The sequence below is a fragment of the Crinia signifera genome, chromosome 2, assembly GCF_055691185.1.
Source record: "Crinia signifera chromosome 2, ASM5569118v1, whole genome shotgun sequence".
Taxonomy (NCBI): domain Eukaryota; kingdom Metazoa; phylum Chordata; class Amphibia; order Anura; family Myobatrachidae; genus Crinia; species Crinia signifera.
In genome coordinates this window covers 183532139-183544055 of record NC_139218.1, presented here as the reverse complement: position 1 = coordinate 183544055, position 11917 = coordinate 183532139, and the positions used below count along the sequence as shown (strand labels likewise).

General features: G+C 42.9%; 1 protein-coding gene across 3 annotated transcripts in view; it reads right to left on the bottom strand.

The window, feature by feature from the left end:
• Positions 1-2058: 2058 nt before the first annotated feature.
• Positions 2059-11917, bottom strand: part of CEP85 (centrosomal protein 85) — a 38188-nt gene continuing 28329 nt past the window's right edge. For 2 of the 3 annotated variants that reach the window (XM_083173281.1, XM_083173280.1), the window contains exons 13-14: positions 8047-8272; positions 2059-2471 (exon numbers count right to left, since the gene is read on the bottom strand). In XM_083173281.1, the coding sequence (XP_083029407.1) occupies positions 2311-2471; positions 8047-8272 (387 nt within the window). In that variant the 3' untranslated portion in view covers positions 2059-2310. Of the gene's footprint in view, positions 2472-7548; positions 7609-8002; positions 8273-11917 lie in introns of those variants that run through there. The other variant, XM_083173282.1, reaches the window with a different exon arrangement.

The window sequence follows — 11917 nt, the reverse complement described above, 5'->3', positions numbered from 1 at the left end:
CAGCATAACGCCTACCATTAAGTTAAAAAAAAATAGATAACCTATTCTAACCTGTCTAGTCTCTTAGGAGACAGGAAAAAGACTGAAGGCATGGGGGAAGGAGCTGGTTAATATGCAGGAGGAAGAAGGGGCGTGTCCTAGGGAAAAACTACCTGTCTAAATATAGGGAGATAGGGATGAACCCATTGTTGGGCTGCCATGAAGTAGGAAGAAGAAATAGTTGTTACAATTATAATCAGCAGCTAGAAAACGCAGCACAAGAAAAAAAAAAAAAAAATCTTTCCATACAATGAGTAATTAGTGATGGCATTAAAGATGTACAGAATAAAACACATGAAGGAACAGGAATACATTGCTAACATCACAGGAGAAGGTGTGATCGAGAACAGGTTCTAGTAAAAAAAAAAAAAAAAAAAATAATCAAATTTCCAAAACACAGACCCATGTGAAAATTCATGATTAATGTAATTATGAGATAACATTTTCAGCATGTTAGCACAAGTTGACGTTAGGACACAGATGCCACCATTACAGGTTTCCCTGTTTTAGTATCCCCAAACTATAAATAGTAGCTGTCCACCCCTCTCAGTATATTATGACAGCCAAGTTCATACTGTTGTAGTTCTGTGCAGGTTTTCCAATTATAGTATCCGACCAGACTAGTTTATGGGAATACCAGAAAGTATGACTAAGATTTACAGGAGTACTAAATATTGCAGCAATGGTAGTACAGTAGTACTCTGGACAGCCAAGGATCGTGGCTTTTCCTCTACTCTGATCACTACACCGCATGCACTTATCCAAGATTTTGCCTGTGCTGCCTTGGAATAATCTCTCAGACTCTCCCCAACATTGCAGCACTTTAAACATTCACTAATAACGCACCTGTCCACTTAATTATTTAGTTTCTTATATAGTACAGCATATTCCATTGCGCTTTACAATTGGAATCCGTGATAAAACAAACTGGGTAAATCACAGACAGAGACAGGAAAGCCCTCACAGGCTTAGAATCAAAGTGTACCCTCCTGCATAATTTAGTACTGAAGCAGCTTTCCCTATCTGACATGTAATGTCTTGGCCATCCCTGCCACGCTCACTTCTTGCCTTCAGGCCTCCTTGCCTGCACCTCATGTCGCCTCTGTCCCCCTCCCTCTAGAGTAGACCCTTGATGGCTAACCTTGACACTCAGCTGTTGTTGACTTACACATCCCAGCATGCTCTGCATCAGATTTAGCATTGCCAAATAGCAAAACGGAAGCAGTGCATGCTGGGATATGTAGTTCAACAACAGCTGCAGTGTCAAGGTTAGCCATCAATGCTCTAGACCAGGGGTTCCCAAACTTTTTTGAATCACGGCACCCTAGTGTATCGGAATTTTTTCGCGGCACCCCTAGGCCCAAAAACAATTAATTAGATTGGGTTTATATGAGATTCTTAGGGTCAGTTATGTGCTAAAGGGCAAGATTTGCTTCTGTTTGTACACATTTTATGATTGGCAGCCACCAGCACTGGTTTTGCCCATAAATAATTAACCATAAATAAATTGAATTGGTCCTGGACCACCAACCTGGGGCACCCCTGCAAGTGTCTCGAGGCACCCCAGGGAGCCACGGCACACAGTTTGGGAACCACTGCTCTAGACTGTAAGCTCCTTGGAGCACGGCCCTCTGCCCTTCTGTTCTCACAGCCCTCTTCTTGCATTTCAATTACAGCTCTTACTCACCTATCATCTATACCCATATCTCTTCTCACTTGTGTTAATTCATCTCTACCAATGACAACCCGCCCCTGGTAACATGGGGACAACTCCTCTGCTTCCCTACATCTCAGCTGAAATAGGCACTAAGAATATGGCTGCTAATGGTTACCCAAGCTATGTTTTAGTTCTTCCATTACGGTCATGCTTGGTCTAAACATCCTTGTCCAGGAGTTACAATAGGTGTTAATTGTAAACCGATATCCTAATATGGAAGGCAAATGAAATTACCTGTCAATTTCCTAAAATACCAGCAACTGAACATATATAAAATCACAATTTTGTACATAAAAACACAATATGCTTCAAGTAATTTATTTAACAGACAAAATCATAATAACCATTTTACATGTAGTATAAATACAGATTCCAGGTACAACCATGTACAGTAGGGAGAGCATCGGACCTCTTCTGTAAACATGTAGCCGAAATGTGCCCCACTTGTCTTTGCAAATGGCTTTAGACAATATTCCTTAGTTGTCACATAAGGCACAATGCATTATCACCGATGTCTGTTATATAGGGGCAAACCAAAGTCCTCAATGTTCCAATCACTGTGTAATACAGTTGTCTCCCATATCTTGTGCATAGCAATCACTAATGGCGGTGCGTAGTTCCTCAATGTCTCTCTTCACCTGGGCTACTCCGTTCAAGTATCTTTCTATAGAGAATAAATCCAGCGTCTCCTCCTGATCATCAAGAATGGGACCCGCTATGTAGAATAAAGACATTAGTATTTTCTCTGTGTTAACCATATAAAATAAATATATATATATATATATAGGTTTGAGAGAGACCGAACTCGCACTATATTGTAGCAACAGTGGGGTGCCCAACAAAGGGAATGTTTACCCACAAATATATCTGTGTTCCCCAGTCGGCAGAATGGGGATGTAGGGCACTCGCCACAACACAGCTTGATATAAGGTGTGTTGTTAATACATAAAGTCAATAGGTATCCACAAGTTGATTTTTGGTAAAGGGGTTTGAAGACAATTTATTATAGTCCAATCACATGCTCCAACGTTTCGGTCCAATCAGAGGGACCTTTTTCAAGGAGCCTAAAACAACAGTACATAAAAATACATTGGAAAACATTGCCATACAGAATCGCAGAAAAGTATACAAAAAAACATTACTCACTTAATGTGAAGAAAAAACCAGCATCAGGCGTGCAAACGGGAGGAGGAACCTCTTCCTAGAGGGGACAGCCTGTATCTGGGATCACCCAAGGCCGGCTTTATATAGCAGGCTGTATAGGTCACGTGTGACCACGCTTGGCGCCGTTTGTAACAGCGTCAGCGTGGTTTTCCCGCCACTCGCGGCCGGACCGGAAGTCAGGTACCGGAAGTGACGGGGCTGACACGCAGTCTGGAACGCAGAGACCGCTAGCACAGCGGCATGCGTTCCGTACAGCCTGCAGAGAAGTACAGGGGCTCAGAGGGTCATAAAAAGCAAGCGCGTTTGCGCTGATGCGGTATATATAGGAAACGGGGACTTAGATAAATATTAAGCCGGACCTGGGCTGAACATATGCTCATATGTGATAATATAAACCAATAGAACATTATCAAATGGTGATCGCTATATAAGCTTAAATATTCAAGTGAACACTGAACATTTTACAATCATTAGAATACTGAGCATAGTCAGGGACTGAAATACGCAACCAGACCAAAGAGACCAAGTGAATAGTCATACACAAGAAATATACCCATATTTCACATACGAAAAAATGAGAATGCACATGCATATATGCATAGATGCATGGAAGTACTCTGAAAGAAAATGATTGAAAATTAAAAAATAAAAAATATGTGAAAAAAGAAAAAATTATTTTTGGTCTATAATTATTTTTATTATTTTTATTTTTATATTTATTTTTGTATTAATGATTGTTTTTTATGACAAAAACTATAAGAAAAATATATAAAAAAGAGTGAAAATTTGATCAAATCCATTGACGCTCCATAAAGAATATCTAATACTAGAAAAAAATGATATGAATCATGTGACAACAATTCAGATGGTCCCCAGGGTTAAAGAACGAGCAAAGCAAGAAGTGCATACATCATATAACGTTATCTAATAAAGATGACAAAAATCTGAATCAAAGACAGAATATTAACGTAGGAAAATATTCATGGGATTGTTCTCATTAAGCCCACGAGGGGCAAGTGTCCCCAATTGATAAATCCATCTGCATTCCAACTTCTTCAAAAGGAGTGCACGGTCACCCCCTCTAGCAGGTGGGGGGACCCAATCTATTAGACGGCACCTCAAGGTGGCCAATTGGTGGCCTGCGGCAAGAAAGTGACGTGGGATGGGTAGGTCAGCCTTACCAGTTTGTGTGGCTGATCGGATGGAATTTCTATGATTAGCCATCCTTTCCCTAAATTTTCGGGTTGTCATCCCGACATAAGCGAGGCCACAGGGGCAGTGTAACAAATATACAACATGGTCCATTAAGCAATGTAATCTATGACGGATACAGATAGATTTTCCAGAATGTGGATGTGGAAATGATGTTCCAGGGATAAGGCTGTTACATGTTGTACATCCGGAGCATTTGAAACAACCAGGACGTACAGAGTGGAGCCATGTGGTGTTCTTATCTGTATCTGGGCTGGTGGTGGGCCGCATTAGCAGTTGCTTTAGGTTTGGACCTTTTTTGTATGCCATCATCGGGCCATCGAATTGCTGTAATTTGAGTGCGGGATCTGTGGCTACGATTTGCCAATTTTTCTTGAGGTGTCGCTGGGTCTGAAATGATGTGTGATTGTATTTATTCACATAGATGAATCGGGGAATCTTGCTCTCTACGGTGCTGGAAACTATGCTGTTACTCATGTTAACCCGTGCTTTACTCAGACATCGCTTGAGGGTAGCAGTTGGATAGCCCCTTTGTAGAAATCTCTCGGTCATCTCTGAAATCTGAGACTCAAGTGTCGAGTTGTCAGTGTTATTTCTGATCACCCTCATGTATTGTGATATTGGTAGATGCTCTTTAAGAGCTGGAGGGTGCTGACTAGTGGTTAACAATAAGGTGTTACGATCTGTCTCTTTCCTATACAGGCTTGTCTGTATCGCGTTGTTCTTTATAGAGATATTGATGTCGAGAAAGTTAATTGTTTCAGTCCTGGAAATGACAGCGACCCTGAATCAATTACAGTGCCCGATTCGCCTAACCCATGCTATCTCGACTGAAACAATTAACTTTCTCGACATCAATATCTCTATAAAGAACAACGCGATACAGACAAGCCTGTATAGGAAAGAGACAGATCGTAACACCTTATTGTTAACCACTAGTCAGCACCCTCCAGCTCTTAAAGAGCATCTACCAATATCACAATACATGAGGGTGATCAGAAATAACACTGACAACTCGACACTTGAGTCTCAGATTTCAGAGATGACCGAGAGATTTCTACAAAGGGGCTATCCAACTGCTACCCTCAAGCGATGTCTGAGTAAAGCACGGGTTAACATGAGTAACAGCATAGTTTCCAGCACCGTAGAGAGCAAGATTCCCCGATTCATCTATGTGAATAAATACAATCACACATCATTTCAGACCCAGCGACACCTCAAGAAAAATTGGCAAATCGTAGCCACAGATCCCGCACTCAAATTACAGCAATTCGATGGCCCGATGATGGCATACAAAAAAGGTCCAAACCTAAAGCAACTGCTAATGCGGCCCACCACCAGCCCAGATACAGATAAGAACACCACATGGCTCCACTCTGTACGTCCTGGTTGTTTCAAATGCTCCGGATGTACAACATGTAACAGCCTTATCCCTGGAACATCATTTCCACATCCACATTCTGGAAAATCTATCTGTATCCGTCATAGATTACATTGCTTAATGGACCATGTTGTATATTTGTTACACTGCCCCTGTGGCCTCGCTTATGTCGGGATGACAACCCGAAAATTTAGGGAAAGGATGGCTAATCATAGAAATTCCATCCGATCAGCCACACAAACTGGTAAGGCTGACCTACCCATCCCACGTCACTTTCTTGCCGCAGGCCACCAATTGGCCACCTTGAGGTGCCGTCTAATAGATTGGGTCCCCCCACCTGCTAGAGGGGGTGACCGTGCACTCCTTTTGAAGAAGTTGGAATGCAGATGGATTTATCAATTGGGGACACTTGCCCCTCGTGGGCTTAATGAGAACAATCCCATGAATATTTTCCTACGTTAATATTCTGTCTTTGATTCAGATTTTTGTCATCTTTATTAGATAACGTTATATGATGTATGCACTTCTTGCTTTGCTCGTTCTTTAACCCTGGGGACCATCTGAATTGTTGTCACATGATTCATATCATTTTTTTCTAGTATTAGATATTCTTTATGGAGCGTCAATGGATTTGATCAAATTTTCACTCTTTTTTATATATTTTTCTTATAGTTTTTGTCATAAAAAACAATCATTAATACAAAAATAAATATAAAAATAAAAATAATAAAAATAATTATAGACCAAAAATAATTTTTTCTTTTTTCACATATTTTTTATTTTTTAATTTTCAATCATTTTCTTTCAGAGTACTTCCATGCATCTATGCATATATGCATGTGCATTCTCATTTTTTCGTATGTGAAATATGGGTATATTTCTTGTGTATGACTATTCACTTGGTCTCTTTGGTCTGGTTGCGTATTTCAGTCCCTGACTATGCTCAGTATTATAATGATTGTAAAATGTTCAGTGTTCACTTGAATATTTAAGCTTATATAGCGATCACCATTTGATAATGTTCTATTGGTTTATATTATCACATATGAGCATATGTTCAGCCCAGGTCCGGCTTAATATTTATCTAAGTCCCCGTTTCCTATATATACCGCATCAGCGCAAACGCGCTTGCTTTTTATGACCCTCTGAGCCCCTGTACTTCTCTGCAGGCTGTACGGAACGCATGCCGCTGTGCTAGCGGTCTCTGCGTTCCAGACTGCGTGTCAGCCCCGTCACTTCCGGTACCTGACTTCCGGTCCGGCCGCGAGTGGCGGGAAAACCACGCTGACGCTGTTACAAACGGCGCCAAGCGTGGTCACACGTGACCTATACAGCCTGCTATATAAAGCCGGCCTTGGGTGATCCCAGATACAGGCTGTCCCCTCTAGGAAGAGGTTCCTCCTCCCGTTTGCACGCCTGATGCTGGTTTTTTCTTCACATTAAGTGAGTAATGTTTTTTTGTATACTTTTCTGCGATTCTGTATGGCAATGTTTTCCAATGTATTTTTATGTACTGTTGTTTTAGGCTCCTTGAAAAAGGTCCCTCTGATTGGACCGAAACGTTGGAGCATGTGATTGGACTATAATAAATTGTCTTCAAACCCCTTTACCAAAAATCAACTTGTGGATACCTATTGACTTTATGTATTAACAACACACCTTATATCAAGCTGTGTTGTGGCGAGTGCCCTACATCCCCATTCTGCCGACTGGGGAACACAGATATATTTGTGGGTAAACATTCCCTTTGTTGGGCACCCCACTGTTGCTACAATATAGTGCGAGTTCGGTCTCTCTCAAACCATTATATATATATATATACACACACACATACACACACATACACACACACACACACAGATGGTGTAATGGTTAGCTTTACTGCCTCACAGCACTGAGGTCATGGGTTCGATCCCCACCATGGCTCTAACTGTGCGGAGTTTGTATATTCACCCTGTGCTTGCGTGGGTTTCCTCCCACAATCCAAAAATAGTTATCAGGAAAATTGCAGCAATAGGTTATTCTCAGAGCCAAAGAAAATAGGATCAGCCTATTGCTCATATACCCCACGTGATTTGCTAAAGAATAAACAAGTCTATACAGGTTGAGTATCCCGTATCCGAATATCCGTTATCCGAATTATTCCGAAATACGGACATTCCAGAAAGTGAAAAAATTTTTTTTTTTTGCTAAAAACTCACTGGGGACATTTGTAACAGCATCACTGGGGACATGATATGTAAATGGCACTATATATGTGCAAGACAATGATTGCTTGGCATTCAAATTCAGTGCTGAGATAGTACACACATTTTGTTTCACGTTTTGAACAATTAAAATATATTTGTGTGTATATTATGTGTTTATACAGCATAAATGCAAGATACTTCAAAATACATCATTGAAATATTAAAATATTCCGAAATACGGAATAATCCGTTATCCAAAATTCTCCTGGTCTCGAGCATTTTGGATAAGGGATACTCAACCTGTACTCCTAATAATTTCTCATGCCAACAACAGACTGACTTACAGTGTATTCCCAGTAACATGGATAGGTTGGGGTCTGCACCCTGTACTCTCTGACTCAGCAGACAACAGATAGATCTCAGCTCCTTCTGACAATGATTCATCTCTCTATAAAGGGTGAAGAGTTGATTGGCTTCCACCTCCGCAGGCTGCGTCTTAACAGAAGTGAGATGCAACTTCTCTTGCAGTGTGACATTGCGCTCCATCAGGTCCTGGTTTTGTACTGCCAACTGCAAACAGAAAATACTTGTAAATCTAGAGAAAGTATACATACAGTGCACAAAACAGGGTACTGCTTTCCTAGCACGGTGCCCACGATCTAGATTGTATGTGTGGGGCTGATATCTCAAGCATCTCATGCATCTTATGTGTTTGTGCGGCATAAGATGCATAAAATGATGCAATCGACGAGATTTTTACATTGGAATCAATGTTAAAAGGCCCCAAAACCCCAATATTGACGCCAACCCGAAGCGTGGCGAGCGCAGCGAGCCCGCTTCCTCTGACCTTTTCACTATCCACGTCGGCGTGGAGTTGATTTTATATAGTGTGGCGAGCACAGCGAGCCACCGAGCCTGAAGCGAGGGGCCGGGAATACATAAAGACTACATAAAGTAGTCCGCGTCCGCTCGCCACGCTTCGGGCTCGCTGCGCTCGCCACACTATATAAAATCAACTCCACGCCGACGTGGATAGTGGGGGTATGAAAAGGTCGGCGGACGCGTACCGCCGCCCCTCGTGGGCTCGCAACGCTTTGGGTTGGCGTTGATAGTGCTGGTGGCGTTAACAATGGTTATTGGGGGGCTCACGATTTTTTATCTCATGGATCTCATGCATCTTATGGATGCATAAGATCCATGAGATTAAAAAAATCGGGTCCATCGCGTTGATTGTATGCCTTAAGTACCTTAAACTTAAGGCATACAATCAATGAGACGTGCGCCGTGCTAGGAAAGCAGTACCCAAAACAGTATTTATACTATACTAGTTAAAAGGCTGTCAATATGATGGCTTCTGCAATGTACTTTCACTTTGAACTGTGACCATTTATAGCCCCTAAACTCTCCACCCCACCCCCTATCCGTTTATACCTCCAATCTGCCTTCACAGCTCCCTCTCCATAGCCAGCAAAATGTGCATGCAAAAATTGCTTTCACTTTCTGTCGACATCTTTTAGCACACAAAAGGTATAAGAATTCATAAATGATTGGACATGAAGTCAGCGCCCGCCCCCTCTTCGCTTGCTCATTGAGAGAGAAGCTTGCAGACTAAAGTGAAGCTTGAATACTTAAGTGACTTGTGAGTTTGAAACAGAAGCTGGTGAGTTAGAATACAGAAAAAGGTCAGTTCGTATAAGAAAATTTATTTTTTTGTGTTTAATTTTATTATGATATATGCATCTTCTTTTTATCTTATTGTAACCTGTAGCTTAATTTTGACATTTAATTCATTTTATCTATATTTTATCCAACATTGTATTTCATTTTACTCAATCACTGTTATTTTCTCTGATCTTTGCCATACTTTATTGCACTGTTTCCCTCTTCACGCCTGCTCACATTTGCCTCACTTCTGACCTTCTCTGTTCCTTTCATCCTCTTGTTGTTTTTTCCATATTTTATTGGATTACTCAACCAACCTGATTTTACCCACTTGTCTCCTCTGACAGCTGTGCCTTGCCTGTTATCTTCTCTCCTCTTTCATATCTCAAGTTATCTCACTCTGTTATCTACCATATCCTCGCAATCTACTACAGACGCTGTCTGTCTTCCCAAATCCCTGCTCTCTGTCTTCTTTTCACTAATCTACCCTCTCACCTCTGGTCCTCATGGCTGTTAATCTCTCAACTTCACTTTCTCCTAACGCTCCTCCCCCCTCCCATCCCATCCCTATCCTGACCCCACGCCCCTGCTCCCTTACCCTCTCAAAGACCCCCCTTCGCTTCTGCAATCCAAAAATCCTTATCCAAATAAACACACAACCCACCCCCCTTTCCTGTGCCCTATGGAACGCCAGATCTATCTGCAACAAACTCCCTGCCATCCATGACCTATTCATCTCTAGCGCATTCCACCTCCTTACTATCACTGAGACCTGGCTCTACACCTCTGATTCTGTCTCTCCAGCTGCTCTCTCCCATGGTGGCCTCTCTTTCTCTCACACCCCCAGCCTGACGGTCGCCAAGGTGGCGGCCTGGGTTTTCTCCCCTCAGCCTCCTGCACCTACAGGGTCAATCACCCTGAACCCTCTCTCCTCCTTTGAGTCTCACTCCATCAGTCTGTACTACCCCTACCACCTCCGTGTCGCTGCAATCTACCGTCCCCTGGCCCTATCTCCCAATTTCTTTACGACTTCGCAGCCTGGCTCCCACACTTCCTCTCCTCTGTCCTACCTTCTGTCATTCTTGGTGACTTTAATATCCCCGCTGATTCTGGCACTTCCAAACTCCTCTCTCTCTGCCTATCTCAGTGGACTACCTCTGCCACCCACATCCAAGAACACTCCCTCGATCTAGTCTTCTCCTGCTCTTGTTCCCTTACTGACTACACCGTCTCGGCTTTTCCTCTTTCTGACCATCACCTCATCTCCTTCCCCCTCTCCTCCCCCCCCCTCCCAAGCGCATTGTCTCACGGAATAATGTCAACACACTTGATATTGCTGCCTTCTCGGACACGCTGTGTCCTCTTCTAGCCCCAATCACCGCCATGTCATGGCCGAACCTCACCGCCTCCCTCTATAACGACACCCTATCTTCGGCATTGGACTCTGCCTGCCCTCCCTCCTCTATCCCCCTTCGATACTTCAACCCCCAGCCGTGGCACTCGCCTATCACCCGATTCCTTAAAAAGTGCTCTTGGCCTGCTGAGTGCGTCTGGAAGAAATCACTCCATTTCAAATACATTCTTTCCTCCTTCAGCTCTTCCCTTGCTCTGGCTAAGAATCCTACTTTAAGTCCCTCATCCTTTCTCAACCATCGAACCCCCGCAGGCTCTTCACCAACTTTAACTCCTTGCTATCCCCCCTTCTCCAGCTCTTCCATCCTCCATTGTAGCCGCTGATTTTGCTACCTACTTTTCAACCAAAATCTCCTCTCTCAGGACTGCCATCACTGCTGCCATGACCTCACCATCTCCACTCCCTTGTCCTCATTTTACCCCACCACTGCTGCTGAAGTCCATTCTGTCCTTCAATCCGCTTCTCCCTCCTTCTGCCTGCTCAATCCTATCCCCTCAAATATTATCTGTCGTCCCAGTCCGTCATTCTGCTCTCACCTGGCTCACCTCTTTAATCTTTCCCTATCCTCTGGGATCTTCCCCTCCTCCTTCAAACCCGCTCTTGTCTCCCCAATTCTCAAAAAAAACAAATCTGGACACAAACTCTCCGTCCAACTACAGGTCCATCGCCCTCTCCCCTTTTGCCTCCAAACTCCTATATCACCTGGACTATAATAGTCTCCAAAAGCCACCTTACTGCTAACTCCATTCTAGACCCCCTCCAATCCGGGATCACCTGCTGACAAGAAAGTACTGGGTCACTTTGGTCTAACTTGGATCCCCTGGTTTTGGAAAAGCAAATTGCAACTTGTTTCTAATTGGGTCTCCAACTGCAACAACTACTTTGGGACACCACCACCTGCAAATTCAGGATTACAATCCGCAAAATTGTGAGGATTCCCCACACTCCAACAGGGGACAACATCTCTTCTTCCAGCAAGGTAAATGGACCCATTAACCATCTAACAATTTGATGGACTAACCCCAGGAAACCAAAAACATTTCCATACCAAAAATAATCCTAAGTGGGACCCCAGACCAATAAGTATCAGACCCATTCTTTCTTCTTTTTACTTGTTATTGTATTTACATTTTATACTG